The 26,174-nt window shown below is 38.8% G+C and overlaps 1 protein-coding gene and 1 long non-coding RNA gene across 6 annotated transcripts in view; one reads left to right on the top strand and one right to left on the bottom strand.

Moving 5' to 3' along the window:
- LOC110007415 (uncharacterized) overlaps positions 1–9,277 on the top strand; it is a 21,001-nt gene extending 11,724 nt beyond the window's left edge. Inside the window, exons 4-5 of one of the 4 annotated variants that reach the window (XR_016061490.1) lie at positions 2,299–3,651; positions 4,064–4,439. This is a non-coding gene — a long non-coding RNA (uncharacterized LOC110007415). Of the gene's footprint in view, positions 1–2,298; positions 4,440–6,678 lie in introns of those variants that run through there. The other 3 variants (XR_016061492.1, XR_016061491.1, XR_002281211.2) reach the window with 3 other exon arrangements.
- Positions 8,917–26,174, bottom strand: LOC18436167 (uncharacterized protein At5g02240). Of its 2 annotated transcripts, none has more exons than XM_020668370.2 (7): positions 25,920–26,174; positions 23,800–24,071; positions 23,593–23,629; positions 23,341–23,438; positions 13,790–13,851; positions 9,609–9,782; positions 8,917–9,274 (listed from the first exon to the last, which is right to left on the bottom strand). In XM_020668370.2, the coding sequence occupies exons 1-7, from the start codon at positions 26,122–26,124 to the stop codon at positions 9,220–9,222; spliced, it is 903 nt and encodes a 300-aa protein (XP_020524029.2). In that variant the 5' UTR covers positions 26,125–26,174; the 3' UTR covers positions 8,917–9,219. The 2 variants fall into 2 exon arrangements, with proteins under 2 accessions (XP_020524029.2, XP_006846253.3); XM_006846190.4 differs by having other exon boundaries at positions 9,609–9,735.

Below are 26,174 nucleotides of genomic sequence, written 5' to 3'. Positions count from 1 at the left end.
AAAGGTTTATAAATTGGGGAGCTCACAATGGGTATTGTGTGCCTCGTTTTTGGGTCTTGCTTTTTAGAGAGAGAAAGTATCTAAGAAACACACATTTGTAATGTGTTTGGAGCCGAGTATATGGCACTGACAAAGGCAGCAAAAGGAATGATTTGGTTGAGGAGGTTATTTGACCAGTTTGGGGCAAAACAAGATAAATATATTGTGCATTGTGATAAACAGAGTGCTATTCATCTGGCTAAGAATGCAGTTTATCACTCCAAGACAAAACACATAGAGGTCAAATACCATTTCATTTGATTGGCCCTCAAACGTAAAGCTCTGCAGGTAGACAAGATCCACATTGAGAAGAACTTTGCTGATAAGTTGACAAAAGTTTTCTCAACAGATAAGAATAAGATATGTAAAAAACTTTCGGGGTTGGAGGAGAAGTAGCCTCGAGAGGATGGAAAATGGTGCATTGGTGGTTGTTTCAAAAGCTCGATAATTTGTCTTCAAGTGGGAGATTGTTGTATATACATATGTGAAGCCAAAACTGTAGAATAGTCTAAAGTAGATCCATGTTGATTTATGTGCACCCATGATATGATGGATCATGTGGACTTTCGTATCCCACCAAAAATGCACATGGGAAAGGCAGTGATCATGTGGACTTTCTTATCCCACCAAAAATGCACATGGGAAATTCTTTAAAGTTAGTGAACCATGTGGACTCATAGTGAACTATATGGAATAGCGATTAAAGGTTTATAAATAGGGGAGCTCACTGGGTATTGTGTGCCTCGTTTTGGGCCTTGCTTTCTAGAGAGAGAAAGTGTCTAAGAAACACACTTTTGTAGTGTGTTGGGAGCTGTTTTAGAGATAGAAAATATTGTCGTAACTTGGTATTTTTGGTCTCATTTCCTCTTATAATCTCTATTGAATCAGTAAGTAAAGCCTCACATTATTCTCCCGTAGATGTAGGTTACGATTCATTACTAAACCATGTTAAATCCTAGTGTTATGAGATGTAGATGTTGTTGTATTTTCATCTTATGTTTTTCTCTCTCCAGAGATACCTCCTTGTGCCTCGCGCCAAGGCCTCATGCCAAGGCCTAGAGAGATGTCCCTACATCTCGCAACACTTCGGGCCACACCTTAGGCCACTTCAGGAGCCTCACTCTCCCTGCAGTGTGTATAGGGTTTCACACCAAGCCCGACACACAATTAACTCCTTCACATCGATCAGACACTCTCTCTCTCCTCTCTCTTAATTCCCATCTCTCTCTCGTCTCCTTTCACATCAATCATCTCGTAATTCCCATCTCTCTATTGCCTCCTTTCACATCAATCATCATATAAATTAGCAATATAAATATAAACAGTATGGAATCAAAGCGACATTGCAGACAGACCTGCATAATCATTTATTCTGAGAACTTGTTGAAATACAGACAGTTATCTTGGATAACATGTGTCCATAATTTGTAGAGTACGGTGTTTTATTTTACAATTGTGGATAGGAGAGTCAGTATTTTAGATGTTAATCTATAAATTGGATAATTATATATGATATTGACCAACCAAGCTGTTGAATTGTGGCATGGTCTTGTGATCCATTACCATTCAGTTTGAAAATAACATCAAGATGCTACATGCCACACCTAAAATGTGGTATTATTCTCTTTTAATATTGTCAGAATTTCAAAAATCAGACCACAGCAGCTGGTTTTCCCAATTGAACAAGAAAAGGTCGATGAGCGGTCTAAGTCCCTCAGTAAATAAGGACTTAGACGAATTCCTCCAAAAATCATATTTTTATGATTTTTAACATAATAGAAACATTGGTTTGGATTGATTTTGAGAATCATAACGCCTTGTTAAACTTTTCAACGACAAAAAATTAAAAAATTTAAATTTTACATTAAAAAAATTGACCGAGTCAGCCAATCAAACTTTGAACCAGTGGGTGACCAGTTCGTCCAACCTATCTCTGTTTTTAAGTACTGAATGGTATAAATCTCCAAAGTCATACAGTCAGTCTCTTGTAGTATTAAACTTACTATTCTTGTTGCTTGGATATAGATCCTTTTATTTTAATGGGATGAAGGTCATTATATTGCATATATATGACTATTTATGCCGATTATATTAATGGCTTGACACGGATGGTTATTTACTTTTGAATAGCAGCTGGCAGCTTCGAGATACAAATGTGGTGTTCTTTCATTAATTGAAAACTTTCCTAAATATTAAATCTTTTTGTCTGTCTTTGTTTCACCTGATATGCATTCTAACTTCCATTTATTTTGTACCAAGATGGGGAAAAGACATGATGAAACTAAGGAATGGTAAGAGAAGTGATTGTATATTCTTTGATCTGGAACCTTCAAAAGAACATTGTTATAACTTATAACATGTATCATGGATTTTTCTTCTTTCCAATAACCTGCAATCATGCATTAGTTTGTCTTTTCAAAAGAACATTGTTATAACATGTACTTATACTATACCTATGTTGGCTTTCATTTCATATGATTGGATTCTTTTCTTGATGAGGGACTAACAACCACACACATACACACACATTAAAGGAAAAAGTCTTAGTGAAACAAGAATGAACAGCAGCTAAAATTGGGTAGACTTTAGCTGGCGTTCAGCGAAAAAAAGCGACAAATTTCAGGCACAAATGCAAACTTCAAGCATCTGTGCTAACTTCCATAAAGTACTTCCCTTTGCTGCAGAATTTTTCGGATGGAAACTGAACTTTTGTTGAAGCTTCAAACCATAGATATATAGCTTTGTAATTGATGAAATAACAAAAACCATCTACTCCACCGAGTCCGAGTGGAGTCCACCCGGACTTGGCCCTTGGAGGAGCCGAATACCCTTGTACAACTCAGGTATTACTAAAGAAAAGAAACTGCAGAATACCCTAGTACAACTCAGGTATTACTTGTAAGAAGAAGAAAAGAACTTGTATGAAGTATGTATGAAAATTATATATATAATTTGGATGTGTTTTACACTGATTTGTGAGTTTTAGTGTCAAATGCTATCTTTTAATATTTTTGTATTTCTTTTATTATTTTTTCTGAAATATCTCTGCTCGTAAATCAATATTGGCTAAAGGGTGAGGTTTGTATAAGGTACCTGCCTACCTTATACTGTACAAGCCGCATCTCTAAAACAATGCTTTTTACATTTTTGCCAGCATATTTGGATTCATTTTGCTAGTTTTTAGCTATGGTTCACATTTAAGTTTTTATTTTTATTTTTAATATTTTTAAGTTTTCTTTTAATTTTTGAAGGCCTTTTGGGCCTGAACGTTCTTGATTGAGTAAACTGCTTTGGCCTAGGGCCAAGGAATGTAAGAAAACATTGAAATGAACTCCAAATTTGAGAAAACAGAAGCTACAACATGGTTCGGAATTTGGTTGCTGAATGTGAATCATGATCCTTCAAGTTTGTTGGTCCGTGTTGGGGACCAACAAACACGTTTTGCAAGTAGGATGAAAGCTGGTATTTTCAGTTTTCTATCTCACTTGCAACATGTCCAAGGTTTGATTGCTTGTGGACACTTAGTGTTGGGTTTTTAACAGGGTCTCCAGAAAGGCGTCTTCAGCAGTGCCAAAAGCAAGCTTGGGAGCAGTGTGCAAACAAGTTGTTAAGGTGGGCAATGTTTAAAAACTCGAATAGGTTGGGTGAACTGGCCATCTAAGAAACCGGTTGAGATTCAGTGGGCTGAGAGAATGCTTAATAAAAAAATTCAAAAGTTAGATGCAAAAGTAGAAATTGAAAAGTAAAACATAAATAAAAAGTGGGAACAGGGCGATCTAGTGGGTCTGGATCGCTCAGTTTGCTGACATAACGTCAGTTCCAGCGGGAACCGCCTAGTTTCCAATATCGTCAGGGAACCAGGACGTTCCCATATGATTCCTAGGTCAGCTGGGACGACTCCGATCCGACCTGATGATTTTTTAGACATTAGTTCTTAGCACAATTTAAAGTATCTAGCCCCATGAAGTTAGTAGAATATATATCAAAGACGAATGCTAATACGAAATATGGTTTCTTATTTTAGGCCTAACTTGAATCCTAGTTGTCCTGGAGCTAATAAGGTAGTTTCCACATTCTCACACAAAGAGAGTGAGAGAGAGATGTTAACTTTTTGCTTGTGTTTCAAAGCACTCTACATATGAACTATATTTTTTATATTTTTTATGTACTCTTTTGTAAGAGTGAGGATCATATTTTTTAAGGTCAAGAGACCAGCTTGCTTGTGTAGACCCTCAGGTGTAGCAAATGATTCCCCCCACTCTTATGTTTACTTTCTTCTTAGCTTTTGTATGAAGATGATTGGGGTCTCTTAAAGGGCTGTTATATTTTAGCTGAACACCTCGTTTTTATGGGGGAAGGATATAATAAAAGAGAAGAATACAAATATCATTTACTTTTAGTACAAAGAGGTCATAAATATTGTTCTTCATTAGATTTTAAATCAAGTAGTTATAAGATAATCATTCTCTATCTAGACTTAAAGTCTAAAAAAACATCTCAAACTTTATGACACATCCCAAGCCTATCTAATTTGACATTTAATTACTAGAAATAATTGTGATCTCCTCGTAACAAAGATAAATCGCTTCATAGTATACAATAAATTACATGCCTCATTATGGCTATCCAATACATGTCATCCCATGTCTCCTTTAGAAACCGTCAACGTCCTATCTGTTATTTAGACATCATAATTTTTTAAAATCTCTCTCTCTCTCTCTCTCTCTCTCTCTCTCTAGATGCAGGACGATATATCTCTTTGATTCATAAGTTCATTATGATGCCCCACGTTGATGAACCCCTTCATATCTTGTGCCCATCATGATACATATCTCATGCCATAGAGGCCATTATTGATGTCAACCAAAGAGTTTTGGTTTTTCATTTTGTTTGATACAAAATCAAATGGATGTTTCCAATGTTTATTGGGTTTCAGCGATCATCTAGTACATATTGATTTTGGAAGGAGCTATAATATTTTGCAGCATATTTATTTTGTGTGGGGATATTTTGGATCTTTTCTTGCATCATCTATTGATGGATACGAGTAAATATATTCCTGAATTTTATGCTCAATCAAAGTTTTTTAAGCATTATTACTAATTGGAAGAAGAATTAATTTCTTAAGTTGTGGTTTTGTATGAGTTATTTGAGTGTGCAACTTAGGTACTCGAAAAGAGTTTTTCTAATCTAAGTGTATTTTGAAGGTGTACTCATCATGACCGATTAAATGTCAGATTTTGCCGAGTCAGGGGCTTTTTAGCATTTTTGAAGAAAGCTAGTTCATTTGTGCCTCCAGATTTCAAACTTTTATCTTCCTAAACCTCTTTACCAACTTCAATTGAGGTTTGTTGACCTTTTACCATATTAAGAGAGTCAATACAACAACCAGTAATTTTGGAGTGTTAAACCTGATTATATGACAAGATTGCTATTGGGAACGCACTTAAAATGAAAGGTAGCATTCTGAAAGCTAGATTAGTGTGATGATGTTAAATCTTAAATGATGGCGGCATAAGCATAAGGTTCTAAGTGTCTTGGAAAATCGGAATGTCGGTAATGTATTAACCAAAATAGCCATGGCAATTCAACGTCACCAATGTCTCCAATGGGGGAAAATTACAAAAACTCCTAAAGACTACACTTTCTATGCAACTTACTTCAAATCTAACTTTTTCTCTTACTTTTTTCTCAAAAACAAATTTTCTATGCAAATACCCCTAAGGGAAAAAATTCATTTTTTTTAGACGGAAATGCTCTTCCTATACACAAAATTAATTTGGCCAAATTTCACATTAACTTTCGTAGCACATTGCCGGAGCAAACCATCGCAGTGCCGGAGTGCACATACACAGTGCCAAAGCGTTGTGACTCCAGAGTGTTCTACTACTGGAGCGTACTTACACAGTGCCAGAGCGCATCATCCACTGTTGGACCGCACTTATATATTGCCAGAGCCCTAGGACTCCAAAGTGTTCCATTGTCGGACTGTACTTACATAGTGTCGAAACGTTATGATTCCAGAGTGTTCCACTGCCAGAGCGCACTAACTCAGTACCGGAGCACCTGATCCATTGTCGGAGCGCACATACATAGTGCTGGAACTTTGGGACTCTAGAGTATTCCACTGTCGAACCGCACTTACACAGTGCCAGAGCACTGTGATTCTAGAATGCTCCACTGTTGAACCGCATTTACACAGTGCCTGCGCACTGTGACTCCACAGTGTTCCACTGCCGAAGCGCACTTACGCCGTGCCGGAGCATCTGATCCACTGCCAGAGCGTACATACACAGTGCCGGAGCGTTGTGACTCCAGAGTGTTCTACTACCAGAGCGTACTAATCCATTGCCGGAGAGCCTAATCCATTGCCAGAGCGTACTTATACAATGCCGGAGCGCTTGATCCATTACCAGAGCTATCAATTTTTTTCTTTTTCTTTTTTTGATCTAGGGAGGTATTACATATTAGTTAATAATAAGGAGAATTTTTCTTTTTCTCTTTCTTTTTTTGATTTAGGGTGGTATTACATATTAGTTAATAATAAGGAGATCTGGAGTTACATGTTGCTTTTAGGTGGTGTGACACTGTTTTCAAGTGGCTTGGGTTGGGTCGAAAAAATTGATTGTTGTTTTACAGAGAGAGATCGGGCCTTGGATTCAAGGAGTCAGTAGAAGAGAGAGAGAAGGTTGAATGCAGGCCAAAAAATCCTTCGAAGAGGGAGAGGGAGAGAGCGTAAGAAAGACGGATGGAGCTCGAGCAGTGAGTGCGTCTATGGACTGCAGGTCCTCTTGCAGTAAAAAATTAGGTCTTGTGGGAAAGAGGAAAGAGATAGAAGCGTGGGTAAAGGATAAAGTATGGGAGAAGAGAAGGCATGGTAAGGGGTAAAGTAAGGTAGTTTTGACTTTTTTTTAATTTTTGAGGTGATTGGGGGTATTTGTTAAGAAACATTGCTTTGGGGAAAAAGTGAGAAGAAAAAATTAGTTGGAGGTAAATTGGATTATAAGTTTGGTCTTGGAGTTTTTTTTGTAATTTTCCGAAAATCAATTTATTGATATCTCAACCAGTTAAAGCCATCGGATTGAAGCTTATACAATTGAAAGCTTCAACAAGTCGGTGAGGACCTTTTTTTCTTTTTTTGGATGTTAACTATTACTTTTATTAATAAAAGAAGCCAAGCTCATAAGTACAATTTTAAGCAAATATAGAAAGAAATAGAAAAAAACTTCTATTTCGTTCTTTTTGGGTCTCTCTCTGCTGTTTTATCTTTATGGGTCTTTCTCTCCCGTTTGTATTGGTGTTTGACTTGGCCAACATATTCTTGGAATGTATTGTTATGGAGATTGTTTTTTAATGAAAGGCAAAGCTGGTCCAAGATTTTGTCTCTTTGTGTTGTGGTGTTTCACTGATTTATAAAGAAGATCAAGAAGAGAGAGAGAAGGAACGAGTACTGTCTGGTATATAAATTCATCTTCTGTATGAATTGTCTTCTGTCCTCGAGCCATGGCAATTGTTCTACGATCTATTGGAGAACACACCATTGGAAACGTGGGGTTGTGCCAGCAGAGGCAACTTCTGTAAACCTGTATAGTAAAGGCTCAGGCCCTTTCTCTAGGCAAGAAGAGAGAGAAAGGGAAGGAGTATTGTCTGGTATATATATTCATCTTCTGTATGAATTGTCTTCTGTCCACGAGCCATGGCAATTGTTCTACGATCTATTGGAAAACACACCATTGGAAACGTGGGGTTGTGCCAGCAGAGGCAACTTCTGTAAACCTGTATAGTAAAGGCTCAGGCTCTTTCTCTAGGTAAAAAGAGAAAAAATAAAATAAAAAATAAAAAAATTATAAATAAATAAACAAATCTGAACCACCCAAGACCCCTGCATCTGAAAATCTGCTCTGAACCCCTGCCTCTGAAACCAATCTGATCTCGTTCCCAGGGACACCGCTTAAACCCAACAAGAAAACCTCTTGAAAAAAAAAGAAATTTGTTTCTATGTTTGCTTGTTGCACTCCCATATATGTGTTTGTTCGCCTCCATTTTGAGGTTTCATGTTGATCTTTGCTCCTAGTTTCGAGCTCAAATCTGTGTCTGATTTCTGCTCTGGTTTTCTCTCTACCTCTCACTTCTTTTATTCTTCTCTTCTCTATTCTTCCGTATTCTGCACCTTGATTGCTCCTTGATTATAGTAAGGAAAGAACTTTCTCTTTCATCTCCTTTTGTTTTTCCATGTTTTCCAATTCGTTTAAAAACCCCAAACGGTTAGCTTCTTGGCCGGGGCTCTTTCTTCTTTTTTTGCCCTTTTTTTTTCCTTTCTTTTCTCACTAAAAAGTAAAGGTGGCTTCCATTTGAAATGTGTATGTTAAAAGAGAGTGGGAGGGTTGGATGTTGGTGTTCCATTGTGTTTTATAGTAGTCCATTATATTTTTTGTGATCTTGCAATTATAGGACTCAAATTATCGTACTTGTCCCAATGGAAAAGTCCAAATCCTTTCAATTGTTATTAAAACAAAAAAATGTGATCCTACATATATACCAAGTTATGTTAGCTCTTCCAAGTATCATTATGTTTTCTCTACTGACTCGACTGTTTTTCTATCTCCGGAGAAGATCTAAAGTTTTTTATCTGTGTCCCAAGCCTGCTCTATTCAAGCCATTCTGTTTCTAAGGTATGCTGATCTAATGTCGCTTGAACCGGCCATGTTCTGTTGTTCTTCTATGGTTGTTGATCAAGCAATCTAAACATGCGACTACTGTTTCTACTAGTCACGTTATACACCTTCTACCGATCACACTATGCAACTGAAGATCCAACTAGTTGTTTCCACAACTTGGTGTTCAAACTCTCTCATAACATCTTGAGTTTGAACGGGGTTGTAAAAAGAAAATATGTATTGTCTACCAAGTTAATATAGGAGTATATTTTAATCAATATACATGGAAGGAAAGGTACATTATCTTGCATTTTTGGTATTTATGCGTCTAGTTTAGGTGTCTATGTTTTATTTCTATTTTTTCTCATTTGTAATTTGTCTATAAAAGACAAGTTTATACATTCATGCGATTAATGAACACAAAGAATCTCTTCAGATAAACTTGAGACTCTTCACACTCAAAATCTTGCCGAGATTTGCGAGAAGAATGCCTTGAAGTTTGTAGTGGGTGAACCCTGACCCTCTAGCTTTGATCCGAGATCAAAGGCCTTATTCTTTGCCTCCTCAAACAGTAATGCCTGTCCACACATAAGAAACACAACTCTTAGTACATACATCTCTCTCTCTCTCTCTCTCATCAACAGGGATACGCGATACACATGCTTAAATCTCTCTCACACATCAACACGGATACGCGATACACATGTGTAAATCCATACCATCCAAACCTATGCGCATATGTTCCAATGCCCTGTTGCACTAACATGCACTAGTTACAAGTGAACATCAAAGCCATCATATCCATATCTTAAAGCTCATGATGAACAGTCCACATTATGCTAGCACATTAGTAATGTGAACGAACCCTCCATATCAGACAACAGAAGCCAGATTGAGAGCGCATATTTATACCTGGATGCAAACCTCTGCGACATCAGCCCTAGGAACCGTTCGAAGTTCAACAGTCGCAAGAAGTTCGTCATCTTTCCCAACCAGCAGCTCCCTTTTACCACCTTCCTTGTCCAGCAAACCTCCAGCCCTGAATCAGGCAAGAGAACCAAGTCTTTTGGCGTCCAAATACACTTTCTTTGACAAGAGCAATTCCCATACAAAAATAAATTAAATTAGATTATGACTTTGCAAGTGCAACCAAGTTCACAATGGATGGAGAGAATGCCTTGTTTCCCATAGTTTTCATGGTTTTCTTTTTCCTTTAGCGGTTTATTATAAAAATATTTATATCAAAATTGTTATCTTCTATGATGGCCAATGTTAAAACCAAAGCTTTCTTAATTGAAGGGATATATATTAAAAAAATTACTGTTGCCAATAGAAGAAACCTAAGGACATGTATCCTATGACTGGTCGAATATTGAAAACCAGTGTCAATTGCAGTCATCATCTTGCCATGATATGAATGACCACGACCCACCAGAACAAGACTTGATCCATGGTGGGTCCTGTCGCCCAATATGTCCTTGGATGGTGATGATCATCCATGGGCTACATTACTCCATATTCCATTGGAATATCACATACTCACCCCTATTTTTTTAGAAAATGGTTTCTTGTATTATTACTGTTACCATTTAATATGTGTTTTTCTTCATCTTATCCCTGTATCTTTTACATAGTTCTGAGCAAACTATTAGAGCCATAGCTTTTCTCGAGGTTTGAAGAACTGCTAGCCAAACGCCGAAAGCACCATCATTAGGTCCCATACACCGAGGTCCTCCTTTTATATAAGCCTCATAATGTGAATCTTCATCCACTTACACAAGTGCCTATTTAAAATGGCCAAAGGTCTGCCCAAAAATCTCTATAATTTTCCCATTGTTCTCTCCAAGACAACAATGCCATATAAATCCTTGGACTTCTTATCTTTATGACAACCATGTCTCTTGCTCTTTGGTCTTCTTTCTTTCTCACAAAATAAGAAGGTTGCCAACCTATGGTCAGTCCTTTCCAATCGTTCTCAATCTTCTAGCAGTTCACATGCTGTTCATGTTCTTGCATAACCATGCTCCTTGGGAGAACAGTAAGTTCTAGTCATTATTTGTAGTCAAGAATTTCCAGTACACCAAAAAAACACCTCCAACCATGCACTTTGTACACCATCCCTTGGAGAGAATGATTCATCTTGCTAACAAAACAATCTCAGATATATAATGATATAGCATGTATGAATAACTCATGACATGGTTTAAGGGGTGTAATTGATATTCTCGTAAAAGCATTCCGTATATTCTCATACAAGCATTCCGTATATGCTCAATCTAGTTGTTGTTAGATGGTGAAAGAGATCATCGAGATCACCATTCACGGAAAAAATCAATCATCATATCAACCAATCACTGTGGATTTCCTGCTGTCAATAGAACTTCAAAGGCCAACGGTCGCATGTCCACCCTCCCACAGAAAAAAAAACAAACACGTTCCCTCTCTCTCCAATGGGGTGTAAATAAAACACAACCTATAACGTGCACCCTCTTAATTTTGTTTCATGCAGGGGCATAATTCACATTTCAGCCTTAGAGAGAGATTGATTTTGTTTTGTGGTGTTGATTTCTTTGGGTTTCTACTTTGTATTTCGGTCTGTGTTGTTTGTGTATGTGTGTGTGTGTGTGTGTGTGTGTGAGAGAGAGAGAGAGAGAGAGAGAGAGAGAGAGAGAACAGTTCTGCATTGTGGAGTTGATTGCTTTTTGGTTTTAAAAATCCACTAGAAAGAGAGAACTTACAAAGATAACAGAGAGAAACACAGATGGGAAAATGCCGTGGCAAGACGGAATCAAAGTTCTAGCATACAAACTTGTGGAAAGAGGGATCAGAGTATTGGTGAATGACTTGATAGTTGAAAGAGACAAAGACCCAAAAATATTAGTGAAGGGGAAGATAACAAAAAATAAAATCGGGTTTTTACTTTTATTTTTTCTCTTGTTTTGTCTTGCCTCTCCTCTAAATAGTGTTTCTATTTTATTCTTTTTCCTTGCAGTTTTCTCTAGTTGAGCACTAGATGGGATTTGAGGAGGATGGGTACATGCCTAAATACATAATAAACAAGGGAAGTGACCAAATTTTATACTTGTACAGAGCCTAAAATTCATTTTCCCATGAAACTGCTACAACCCATTTCTCGATGGCAACAAACACAGAAAAGGATCTTCAACATCTCACCCACACATCACTTATAACATCTTGAATTACATTTGATCGACTTCCTACAAATATGTCGATCGGGTATAAATGGGATTACAAAATCAAATCTAAGAGACAATTCTCATATATAAAAGCCCTTTCTGTCCTAAAAGGTGTCTTAAAAGTGTCCATTGATATGGGCATCTGCTCAAGTGACACATAACCTCCTAATCAGCACTTAGCCTTTTACTAAGGCATCAATGGCCCATCTAATGGCCTCATACATTCCTAAATATCGAGACAAGTGAAGTAATTAAAATGGAAGCTCTTGCAAGTCATCCTGTCACAAGTCCATTAATTTGTGTTTGAAAGACTCTTCACACTCTAAAATAAGTTCAATCTCAGTTTGAGATTTGAATAATGTGAGACTCTTAACATTCTCAAACTTTCAACAAAGTAGCCCTATCCATCATTCAGATCACCTAGAAACCAAGATTCCCATAATCCATATTGATCGCACCTTAAATTCTGGAGATGGTTTATGAGATTTTACCACCAGAGCAACTCCATGAGGAGTTCATAACAAAACCTACACACTTGCATATGGGACTCACTCTCCAAAGCAATTTATTTTGCACGTTAGATGTTATTACTCCAGAAAATAGTGTTCTATGGTAAATTATAAATGCATCAGTGGAGTTTTTTTATGGTAAATTACAAATGCATCAGTGGAGTTTATTCGGGGAACAGATCCTAGAAGTCTATAGTTCTATCCAAATTGTATTTACCCCAAATTAAAGTTCAAAAAAAAAAAAAACTACTAATGGAATAAAACCAGTGAGTCTGCATTCCCATGCTCCATCTATTAAGAACCCCCACCCATATTTTCAAAATGTAGCATCTCGTATCCATCATTGTGCCAAGTTAGAGCTAAATAGACTCCAGAAGTGATCCCATATTGCCCTAGGTAACTCAAAATGTTATAACGGCAATCCATGTTCATGTTCCAAAGGTCAAAAGTTTTTGATTAGGCAACAGAAAGCCCCTCTTTGTAAGGTTCAACTCCATGAGAATCCCCCTATCATTACTAACCATTAGGATGAAACAACCTTATATGACTTGAATATCTAACAGTGAATTGTACAAGAGTACATGAAATTAGACACCTTTGACTCTAGTGTTAGACATTTAGCACACCTAGAAAGGAGCTCGCCCAACCCACATTATGAACTTACAGATGCACTTATTCCTTGTCACTCACCAGATTTTGCACATGTTGCCCATGTTGTTAGTCAATTTTTGAGAAACTCCACAAACCACAAATGTCTAATGCAAAATCATATTCCTCAGTATATGTAAACCAATTCCCAATCCAGATGCTCTCCTCTTATTGCAGTCCCATTTAATCTTAATCTTCAAGCTCAGGTAGATTACTGGTTTGTTGCTATCACGATTGTCACTCTAACACAAGATCTTGCGTCTCCCATGGTGACTTTGACTCACGAAAAGATATAAAATCTTGTAACACAATGATGAGCAATTTGTTCTAGTTATTTAATTCATATTGTGTGTGTGATTTACCATTCACATACATGCAATTAACTGCACATGTAAGAATACTCTTCGACATTTGGTTTACCTTAAACACACAAATGAATTTTAGGATTGTTAACCAAACAGTCTACTCACATACTAATGAAAACTATTTTCCCATTAGACAAGTTATACAATTTTTAGTATCAAACACTATCAACAGATTTTCGTGTTTTATAACAAGCCACGTTACTATGTTAAACGACATTTCCGATTGAACTTGATGACAAGTCAATGTGTGTGTGCAGCGATATAGTGTGATATAGCATATTGTTATTTCCAAGCTAAGCAAATCAATATTAAATTCAGTTACATGCATACATGATATTTTATGTTTATCAAGAAAGTAAATTAAATGTTCTGACCTTATGATAGTGTATGGAACACCTGAGTCTGCCAAATATTGCTCAGACTTCCGCTTCCAGACCTGCAAATAGAAAGAACCATTGCTGTCATAAAAAATTTGACTCCTTCACGGAACAGAATTGAATGAATTTCATTCTGTAGGTATAAGTCTACGTAAATTCATGCATATATCCATGTATATGTAGGTAGCAATATATAGTACAGGAATACATACATTAAAAGAATCCATATGTGCAGACAATCAGACATACATATATACATGTATGTACAAGGTATATAAGTGTACATGATGTACAAAAACATAATTGACATAACATGTTCCATGATACAATCACATGGATTTAGGGGACTAAAGTTTGATCTAGATTCCATCTCAAAAGTTACGTGAACCACTCTGAAAGTTCACTACAATATGGTCTACAATATAACAGACATGTTTACAGCTAAAAAGCATCCATGCACCCTTAACTCTCCACAATAAATACATTATCAAGAAAACTTTAGAAGAAAAAGGGAGAGAGAGGGAGAGAGAGAGAGACATAGAGCGAGAGTGAGAGAGAGAGAGGAAAAAGCTCTACACATTGTTTGGCCTCGAGTTAGACTCATAAACAGGTACATATACATACAGCGTCTGCTTAATTTCACTAGACAAGTCACACTAAAGCCATGTTCACTGCGACAAGTAGCACCATACTTGAGATTCTTAGCATCGACAACACAAGCCAGAAAACTAAATCACATCAATTGTTTAAAAAAAATTAGTTTTTAGAGTATAGACTTGTTTATTCATATATGCCAAGTAAACAACGAGTTTAAGAGAGAAATTGCAAATGGACATGAACAAGAAAGCAGACCATCAGAAACTACGATCAAATCCTTAATGTTATTCACCAGCCTATATAACGACCACACACATGTTGTGTGTATTTAGAAGAGTCTACAAACCAACGCAATAGACATGCATGTCAATACATAAGACACATACACACACAGGAAATCCATGTGTGCCTGGAATTTTCATTTTTTGTTCAATTCATATGCACGGCATGTCTGCTATGTAACACAAGCATACCCGTATTTCATGACACATTCCCATTTTGTAAGACATGCATGTCTGCAGTATTGGACGTATATGTCTAGGATTTGGACATGCATGTCTTTAAATTGGACCCACATGTCCTATTTTAAACTTAATTTTAATAAAGTAACGAACTAATATTATATGTAAATATAGATAGACACACATTATGTGATAGATGACACAAATTTTAAAGGTATTTCCATAACAACTGTAACAAAGTATTAGTCGTGAGAGGAGACTACAGGTTTTATCCCCTCCGAAGGTCCAGTCCTCTTTGCAGAAGACGACCACGAAGAAGCCTTTCTCCACAGAGACGCCATTACCAACAGTGGGACTCAAGCGTTCACTACCTAGTCATCAGAGTAAATTTTACAGAGATTCCAGGTTCACATTCGGGGCTTCAACAGCTCCATCTGCTCTGTATAATGGAACTTCTCATCAACAGAACTCAAGCTTCTACAGAGATTCAAGGTTCTCCAACGGGCCGACCAAAGCTCCATCTCCTCAGTTCCACAGAGACCACTACCAAAGTTGGCAACCTTCAATTTGGCAACCACCTACCCAGCTTAGATATCCCTCTGCAAAAGAGAATACCAAGAATCTTTTCCCCCAACCTCAACAGGCCTCCAAAACCTTAGACTACATCAACCACCCTGAATTAGTAGTAGCCCTAATAGTAAACCTGCCCCTCTTTTAGACCCTTCAACCAGAAACCAGAGAACCCAGCAAAATCATCCTCGGAGATCTAGAATAAATCACCCCTGTTCATTTCCCCAACCTATTTTACCGTCAGCCTCAGATCACCATCAAAATGAGCTCTTCCAACCCATTTTGCAGGGTTTGCAGGGAACTCTACCTTTTACAACCACAGGGACCCCTCTACCTCCTTGTACCCAAGATGCAACCCCAGAAGCAATAGCTAGAGGCCATCAGGTTCTCTATAACCCCAAAACCTTTGCTCAGGCAGTAGAATCTCGTCCAGAAGTTGCTACCCTCCAAAGTCCACCAGCATCAATCTCACCAATCCAAACCCAGAATACCAAGTTACTGTCCTCAACTCTGAGTCTCCTGTTTGGCTCTCTCCTAACTCTGAAATCAGAGATCGCCTCACAGCTCTACAAAATTCTTTTATAGGGTCTTTCCAACCCCAGCGCAACAACATCAAAGGAATCACAGCCTGGCTGAAGACTATTTTCCACAATCCCCATGTCGTCTGTAGGAAACCGGTTAGTGGTAAGTACCTCATCACATTCCCAGAAAAGTTTACTCCAGTCATTCCCTCCTTTCCCAATCTCAACTTCAAAGGTGTGAAATTGTCCTTACAAAAATGGAATTTGCAACTAGGGACCCAAAAAAAAGTAAGTTCTGGGTTATGCTTGAAGGTATCCCTCTCCACCTCTAGACCAACCAAATTTTCAAAATTTTAGGGAATTGTTGTGGTCAATTTGTTTGTCCATTGGAAGTCTACAGGTTTTTTACCCATTGGAAAAATTGTTATTCTCATTAACTCGGAATCAGCAGAGCTCATTCCAAAATCCCTTACTCTGCACTTCAATGGCTTCTCTTACAATATTTCAGTCTCTGTTCAGGACCAGTCACACCATGAAAGCTCAAAAGAAGACCACGATGGATGGTCTGCAGTCCAGAGAAACAAACAGGAAAATCCTCGTGCTTCGGAGCACCTTAACAGTAATCCTCAGGATCATCTATCCCAAAGCTGCCAACCCATTGCCCCACATGCTCCTGGGTCACACACCGTGAACCATGATTCTCGCCCACCTATCCGTAGGATGCAACCCCACCTCTCTTACTCGAGATCCCTGCCTTCAACCTGATATGGGAAAGGGTCCCCTCCACAAAATCCCCCATCCTCATCATGATAAAGCACTACCACTTGTCAGCCGCCCGCACCATACGAGGTACTCACACGAGTACTTTGACATATGTTATCCCCCTGAGCATTCATTAAATGCACCAAAAAAGACCGTGACATATGTCCTCACGCCCCCTCCTTTTGTTTTGACACCTGCCCTTGTGGCAGTAACACCATTTAAAGTTGGATCATCGGGTCGGGCTCCAGCTGCTCCTCATCCCCCCGCATTGAATATCCCCAACCGTACTCCCCCAACACCTCCTCGAATTCCTCTATTTCGTCGCCTCAGCCTCTTCCACTTCCCAATCACTCACAGATGGCGATATCTCCACCGGTTCACTTCCCCATACTGTCTCAACCTCGGGCAGAACAACAATCCCAACTGCCAATGCCGCCCAAAGCCATTCTAATCTTCACTTCCCAAGAGAATACAAGTCGACCCTTCACCTTACCCATCATTCCACCGTTGACAACACCCTCCAGCATCACCTTCTTCTACCACCCTCCTCTCCTTCTTCTTCAGACCCTTTATTATCTCACAAATCCCACGACTCACGACCTTGTTCCAACGGTGATCATCACCTTGCCACCCTTCACCAAAATAACTCGGCAATGGTCCTTTTCGGTTACACTCCAATTCCACAATCCCCCCAATCTCCATACCCATTCCCTTTACCGATTTCCACCATTCCCCATTGGCAACCTTTCCTGGAAGGAGATCAAACCTCCTCTTCTACTTCAGAGATGCCTAGGCGCCAAAAGCAGAAACCGGCCTACCCGGGGTGGTTTCAAGGTCAATACTCCCCCACCGAAACCCGTGTGCTTGGGTGGCCAAGGATTCTCAGGGAGCTTCAAGGGGTATCAGGGTTGTTTGGAATCCAGGTATCCCCCAAGGTTCATCGGTTCAAATCCTTGAGTTTTCAATGTCAGTTGCCTTCAATCGCATTTCAGACAACTTCCTTTTTCATACATCCTTTGTTTACGGCCCTAACAGACCATCACTTCGACCATCTCTTTGGTTAGAACTTGCTTCATTGTCTCCCTCTCATACTATTCCCTGGATGCTGGTAGGAGATTTCAACACAGTGAGATGGCCACATGAAAAATCAAATGAAGCATTAACGCTTCAATGAGGGAGTTCTCTTTCTTTAATGAAAGCATCCTCCTCATCGATATTCCTCTTTTAGGAGCCTCTTTCACTTGGCCCAACCACACCTATCATCTCAAAGCTAGACAGATTCTTAGTTAACCAACAATGGGAATCTCAATTCCTTGGAACCAATTCCCAAGCTCTCACAAAAACTACCTCTGATCATAAGCCCATCCTGGTTGATACCCATCCATCTTCTAGTACCCATAGACCTTTCATATTTGAATCACACTGGCTCGAGGAACCAACTTTCATGCCATTGCTACCTTCAGTGTGGTCTTCCAATAATGTCACTGGTTGGGGCGGCTTTAGACTATCTCGCAAACTCCAAAACCTAAAAGCAGCACTCAAAAATTGGAGTAGGGCAGTGCCTGCAAATTTCAGGACCAGAATTAGAGACTTGGCTGCTTCAATCTTGGAAGCGGATCAGTTGGAAGAATCTAGACCCCTATCTCCTTTAGAAAGACAATCTAGGATCCAAGCTAGGGTAGATCTCTCCCAAACTATGAAACATGAGGAGACCTATTGGTTCCAGAGATCTAGGATCAAATGGCTCAAGCAGGGTGATCGTAATATTGCTTTCTTTCATAAGACAGCTAGTGCAAGACGTAGGGACAACGCTACCACTCAGATTACAGTTGGTACCCAAACTTTTTCAGAGCCTTACCATATCGATCGTCTCTTCATCAGATTCTTCACTAACCTTTTCACCCAGCACAACCATCTCCGTCCCACTCTAGGAAGTATCACTTTCAAATCAATTTTCCCAAAGATTGCTTCATCTTTAAAAGAACCTTTCACTTATGAAGAGATCAAGAAGGCTACTTTTGATTTACCGAAGGATAAATCCCCCAGTCCTGACAGCTTCCTTATAGCCATCTTCCAAAACCTTTGGAGGCTTCCTCTGATCTTATAGCTTTCTTTCACGAATTCTTTCAACAAGGTAGGCTTAATTCTGCTCAGAAGGCTACCTTTATAGCCTTGATCCCTAAAACTTAAGGAGCACATAGGATGAGGGATTTTCACCCTAATAGTCTCTTAAACTCGTCCTACAAAATCCTAGCAAAAGTTCTAGCTTCTCATCTCCAATAATCTCTGGCTTTCATCATTTCCACATCTCAGTCAGCATTTGTAGCCAATAGACAAATTTAGGTGGGGCTTTGTCTCCCCATGAGGCCATTCACTCTCGATCTCTCTCGGGTCAGCTTGGTTTAGTTTTAAAACTAGATTGGGAAAAGGCTTACAACAGGGTAGACTGGGATATTCTTGAGTCTATCCAATCTAAAATGGGATTTGGCCACAAATGGAGAAAATGGATCTCCGAATACATCTCAAACCGCTCAATCTCCATTCTCATCAATGGAACCAGAAGGATTCTTTCAAGCTAAAAGGGGCCTTCAGTAGGGCGACCCTCTCTCACCCTTCCTCTTTACCTTGATAGGGGAACTTTTCAGTCAGGCAATTTCTCGTCTTTATGATTCAGACTCTCTCACTGGGTTCCAGACCTCTCATCTAGGTCCAATAATTACCCACCTCCTTTATGCAGATGACACCCTCATCTTCTGCGATGCAAATCCTTCACAAGTAGATTGGTTGCGACGTTTTCTGAAATCTTTTGAACTTCTTACAGGAATGAAAGTCAATCTCTCCAAAACTAAAATGATTGGTACACATGTTGATCCATCAGTTCTTCAGAGTTTGGCTCATCGTCTAGGATGCACTACTTATACAATTCCATCCTCATACCTAGGCCTCCCACTATGCATAGGCAAGCCCAGGAAAAATATGTGGGATAACCTGATAGAGAGGTTCACATGGAAGTTTGCATCTTGGATAGGTCGTTTTCTATCTTTTGGAGGTAGAATCACCTTAATAAGAGCGACTCTTGCAAGTATCCCCATTAATTCCATGTCTCTCTTTCAAATTCCTATCTCGATTATTCAGAAATTGGAAAAACTTATGAGAGATTTCCTCTGGTCAATGGTGGAAGATAACAGGAGAATACATCTAGTGGACTGGGATCTAGTATGTCTTCCAAAGAAATTTGGTGGTCTAAGTATCAAAAACCTTAGACTTTTGAACCATGTCCTCCTAGGGAAATAGCAGTGGAAATTTGCCTTCCCCATCCCCTTCTTTGGAAAGGGATAATTTAAGTAAAATATGGACTTAACGGAGTCGATTGACTTCCTAGGTCTCCTCCTCATAGATCTTCTGGGGCTTGGAAAAGTATCTCTTCAACTAGGACAGAATTCATCAATAGAATTAGGTTTCATCTCGGAGATGGCCTTAGAATCCATTTTTGGACTGACATTTGGATTGAAACCTCTTCTCTCTCGGAAGTCTTCCCTTCACTATTTCTGGTCGCCAGAAACTCGAAGGCTCTAGTGGCAGAATATGTAGCATTTTCAGGTGCATCCTTAATATGGACACCCATTTTCAGATGGAATCTAATAGATCAGGAAGACAGGAATCCTCATCCTTTATCTATCTTATGCAAACTTTAGGAAGCTCTTTTAGCACCCTCAATCGACTAGACTCACTTATTTGGTCCCCTGCCCCCTCAGTTTCGTCCTTCTATTCTTCCCTCATTCCCAATCCCACTCTGAAACCTCTTCAAATCTATCATGGTCTTTACCCATCCCTCACAAAATCCAGGCTTTTGTCTGGGTTCTCTTCAAGGTAAAATTCTTACCCTTGATCAACTTAAAAAGAGGGGATTCTCATTCCCAAATAGAGGAGGAATCCATTTCTCACCTTTTTCTTCACTGTGAGGTATCACAAAATCTTTGGTCTTCACTCCTAAACCTCTTTGGATTACAATGGGTAATCCCAAAAAACCTTAACCCAACTGTTCCAAATTTACTTTGCACCACCTTTTTCAAAGATAGGAAGAAAGTTATGACATATCTCCCTTGCAGCTCTAATTTGGAGCCTTTGGTTGGAAAGAAACTCTAGGACCTTCAGAGGTACTATCAAAACTTCCCAATCAGTTTTTGACTCCATTACAGCCTTGATATCTTTCTGGGCCAATTCTATTCCTATTTTTGCCACAATACAAATATCCCATTTCTTAAATAATTGGGAAAGCCTCTTACACCTTCATGTTCATACAAACAGACCTCGACCCCAGTGGACCCACCCTCCCCAAGGTTACCTCAAACTTAATATAGATGGTTCCTCCCTAGATAACCCTGGCCCTTCGGAAGTAGGAGGAACACTGAATAGCCCCACCTCACCCATCTTGCAATTCTCAGAATTCATAGGATACCAAGATTCAACCTATGCGGAAGCTATGGCCCTTTTGGTAGGACTAAACAAGGGGCTCCATTTAGCTCCTGAAGCTCTTGGGATTCTGGTGGAGTTAGATTCCAGTAACATAGTTGCTTGGGCTACACAAGGGCAAGTGCCTCCCTGGAGACTTTTATACCTATTTGACAATAGTTTCCATATTTGCAACCTTTTGCCACATGTCTCCTTTTCACATATTCTCCGATATGAAAATTCTGACGCTGATCGACTGGCTAGGGAAGGAGAATCTCTCGGTCAATTGAAGCAGTCTACCTGACCTTATCAAGTCTTTCCCTTCTCCTCATCCAAGTCTTTCGATAAAAAAAAGAAAGGACATTCCCTCCCAAAAAAATAAAAAAAGGGGGCGTATCATTCTCTCTCAATTTTTTCTCTCCTGATTGTTGGGCTTTCTACTATCATAGTATTTGGGACCTGGTCATCTTTTCATAAATTTTGCCCCAGTCGCAGCAGAATCAGCAGTCGATCAAATTTTAATATCAGGTTGGAGTCCCCTAACCCTGTCGTTACTTCATCACCAATTGTCCCGAAGGTTGGAGTCCCCTAACCCTGTCGTTACTTCATCACCAATTGTCCTGAAGGTTGGAGTCCTCACTTCGACCAGAGACTAATCTCAGGTACGCATCTCTATAATCTTTATCCCCCAACCCCCACTCTCTTCTTCCATTTTTACTCCAATTAAACCTCTTATCAAAATTCTATCACAGTTGTAGTGCTCTCGCGCACCCATTTCCCTCTTCTACCTATCTCTCTATCTCCATTTCCCCTTAGAACATGCCTGCTCCAACCTTTTCCACTAAATTCATAGCAGCTCCACCTCAATAACCAATCTGGGTCCAACCCCTCCTTCCACTTAATCCACTGCAGAAGCACTTAACATACTCACGCTCTCATCCTTTGTCTTTTCATCCTCCACCCATCCACAAACAACTCCAAGATATGGGAATACATAATCTACGGAGGGTCACATGCTCCTACTCTCATCCTCTATCTTTTCATCCACACACTACTCCAAGAAATGGGAATAGACAATCTAGGGAGGGGCATTACGCTATGGACAGTTGGTGTCCCTAGGACATCGTCATCGACTACATTGGCACCTCCTCATTCTTCCTCCTTGGGAATCTCATTCTCATACCTATCCTCGCTTACTCCACATTAACCCCTTTTGCATTATGGTTCTCAATGTTTACTACTATGGGATACGCTGTAATCTATGCTGCCAAAAAACAGAGCCACCAGTTTCTCTACCAACTTGCAGGGGCACGATGCTCTCACCAGTTCTTTCATCAGGTTGCTAAGGTCCAAACCTTACTACCGTAATTTTTGTCAGTTCTTTCATCAGGTTACTGAAGCTCTTGGGATTCTTTAGGATTAGAAAAAATGTAATTTTTTTATTTTAATGCAGTTAACCTTTTTCTCAAAAATATAGATAGACACACATGCACAGTGCCAACTTTTAACTTATATGTTTATGGATGTGTTGTATTGGACCAACCAAATTAAAGGTAGGTGAGTCCGATTCTTCGAATCCGACTCAAACACAGATAGTCTCCATGCCCTGTAGTCACTATCTTGAAGAAGAAAACTGTTTATTTGCTTTAGAAGATAAATAGGTCGGTTTTTTCAGGCAACTGCCCTGCTGCCATTGTACCAAGAAGAGTGACAAAGGAGACAACCCGGAGGCATGAACCTCTTGTTATATTGACAGCAGAGAGAGAGAGAGAGAGAGAGAGAGAGAGAGAGAGAGAGAGAGAGAGCAATCAACGAAGCCAACACTTTATGCTTTCTCACAAGCATACTAAGGAATGTTTATTGTCATTTCAAGAACAATTTTAATACAATTTGAAGTCTGAAAGAGAATTGCTTCCATAAAATACCCCAATAATTAACAGAGAGCAATCAACAAAGACAGCACTTTGTGCTTTATCACAAGCATACTAAGGAATGTTTACTATCATTTCAAGAACAATTTTAATACGATTTGATCTTCTGAAAAAGGGTTACTTTCATAAATTACCCCAATAATCAACTCAATATAGCCAAAACTTGTTTTTTAACCAAAGAATTCATGGTTTCCATTAGAAAACTGGAAACAATAAAATCATGCAGAGGAATTCCACGACCCACATTCACTCACCAGTATATTCCCGTTCCCCATTCTGTTCAAAGGGTGATTAGGGTTTGTACCACCCATAGACCCTACCAAAACTATATGTTTCACTCCGGCTTCTTTCGCTGCACAAAATCAACCAATAAGCATTCAATCTCAAATAACCACAAAAACTCAATTGCAAAATCAAATAAAATAACCACCAAAAAACATTGAAACATTTTTCCTTTTGAATGTTAAATTCAATTTCAAAACAAAATCAGACCCCAAATATTTTACCAGCATCAATCTGATTCTTCTGACCAATCCAGTCAACCTGACAAATCAATACTATATTAAAACAAAAACAACTACAGTTCTAAAAACTAGAAATATGCAGAACTCATTAGATATATATTACACAGTTTAGTTTAGTCAACATGAATTTTAATTTTCAAAAATTTAAAATAAACTCAAAAAGTTAATGGAATTATGTGAGAAAACCACCTGTTCAGGGTAAGATCCCTCTTCATAATAGAACTCGGGTGGGCCACCTTTACTGGGATCATACCCTGGTTTCATCTTTGGAGCCGCACTAGTCAGGATAATTAGGGCGTCAATGCCGTGAATTGCAGGAACAATGGCCTCACAATTCCTTATATCTCCAATAAATACATCGTCTGAGCCTCCAATTTTGGCTTTGCTCTCCTCCGATCTAACCAAACCCCTTGCAACAAACTGATCGCTTCCTTGCTTTAGTTTTTCGTAGACTAGGTGCCCTGAAAGAACCAATCCAAGCATCCATGGACAATCTTGCTTTATAAGAAGAAGTGATCAAAAACTCACTGAGTACACTTGGACTTGGCTAGTTACTTGACTTGGCCTTTTCCAAATCAAGTATTGGGGTAAACCTCAGGGATATTATAAAAAAATATTTAGAAAAATTATGTTAAATTGTAAAATTCATGGATAAATATTTTAGATGTAATTTTGATGTTTTTGAAGATGATTTGTGATTGTTTCTTGTCATACACCCTAGTTCTCTATTTTCCTGTGGATACTAAAATGTATCCAACTACAAATCATTTTTTTCTAAATGATTAAATCCATGTTTTCTATATTTTTCATCTTGGTTGGACTTTTGTTATTTTTTGTTTACCATATTTCGCTATTTTTATTTTATTTTAAACATTTTCACTTTTTATACTTTTAGGGGTTTTTTTTGCCCTGTGAAGGCGGGTGACACTCGCACCAGAGTTACTCAGTTCAGGGAGGGCCGAGTCCCCAAGCCCAAGCTGAGTTTTTGGACCTTCATAAGAAGAAAAGAAGAGAGAGAAAGCTTTGAGTATTTGAAGACTATGTAACCTTGAACAGCCAGTCCAACCATCCATGGAAAATATTGATTTCTAAAAAGAAAGTAGTCAGTGAGAGGGAAAAAAAGAAAATTAAATATTTGGGATGATGACTGTGTGATATGCAAGAACCACTAAGAACATCAATGGAAAATCCAGGTTTTTTAAATAAAATAAAGGGAAAATTGTAGGAAATGACTGAATATGCCCATGAGTTAATACAGAATACAATCAAGCCCCTATCATTTTAGTTAATCCCCAAATAGCCTTGATTTCAACTTGGGCCCTTGGAGTATTATGCCAACAAATAAAATGCAAAGTGTCTTTAACTGGAAAATAGTCAAACTGTCAAAATACAAAAAAATTATTTGTTCCCCTTAATAAATGGAAAATAAGCAAGTCACAGTGCGATGTCATGGTTTTCTCACAAATTGACTATTTTGCCATGAATATTAAAATGTACTTAACCCAACTAGACATTTGACAAATGCCGCACACATTATGAATTGGATGAGTAGAACATGGTAAAGTATTAGATGGTTCAAAAGTGAGGCATATTTTGTTAAATTTTTTATATTTCATTATATATTTTAAAAATATGGTCCAACTCATTCTAACCTCCAAACATACCAGTTTTGGGACCCCTCACCAGGTCCAGAACTGGACCGATCTGATAACAGTAACCCACACAAGCACCCGGGAGCTTAGAAAAAAAATATCTTACTTTAATGGTGTTTTGGAAATGAAAATTTGAATTTTCCATCGCAGTCACAAAAAATGAAATAGTCAGGGGCATAATGGTCATTACCCGAAATGACTGCTCTAAAGTCTAAACACAAGCGGCAGAAAGAATTCGACCACTTTCCAAAGAAGCACAAGCATTTTGGTAATTTCAGAGGAGGACAAAAAAATTGGAGAAAAAGAAACGCATTCCACAGATTAGAAGGAAAATGAAAGCAAACAAAATGAAAAAGGACCACAAATTCTTAGTCGTTACCAAATAAATTCATAAAAATATAAAAAGAAAAAGGAAAAAAACAGAAGGCATGCAACATTCACATGTAAAAGGGGCATAATCAGCAAGTACCATCTAAATTCCACTGAGGAAAAGGAAAATCAAGGGAAGGAAATCGATAGTTCGAGTTCTCCCAGGTGATTTCCCCAACAAAATCAGCACGATATTATCAGAAGAAGGCTGAAAAACAAAGCAGAAAACAAGTAAAAATTTCAGAGCAAAAGACAAAAACAGCAAAAAAGATTGGCGGGCAAAATTACCAGTTCTACCGGACGCTCCAGTAACAAGAACCGTGGGCAAATTCGTCATTGCTGAAACTGACAGAGCTCTGAAACCCTTTCTCTTCCCTCTCTCGGATGTGAGCGACAAGAAATTAGAATGAAGAAGGGTAGGCGAGGACGACCTGTGTTTAATTAAGGAAGTTGAAGGGCATGGACTTGGGGCGACACGTGTCCACATCGCCATTGGGGAGAGAGAGTGGTGTTCGCGAAAGCTCGAAGGCGTCTCACCATGCG

Source organism: Amborella trichopoda, chromosome 8 (genome assembly GCF_054954075.1).
Source record: "Amborella trichopoda isolate Santa Cruz 75 chromosome 8, AtrichopodaSantaCruz75HAP2 v2.0, whole genome shotgun sequence".
NCBI classification, from domain to species: Eukaryota; Viridiplantae; Streptophyta; class Magnoliopsida; order Amborellales; family Amborellaceae; genus Amborella; species Amborella trichopoda.
This window is presented reverse-complemented; position numbering and strand designations above follow the sequence as displayed.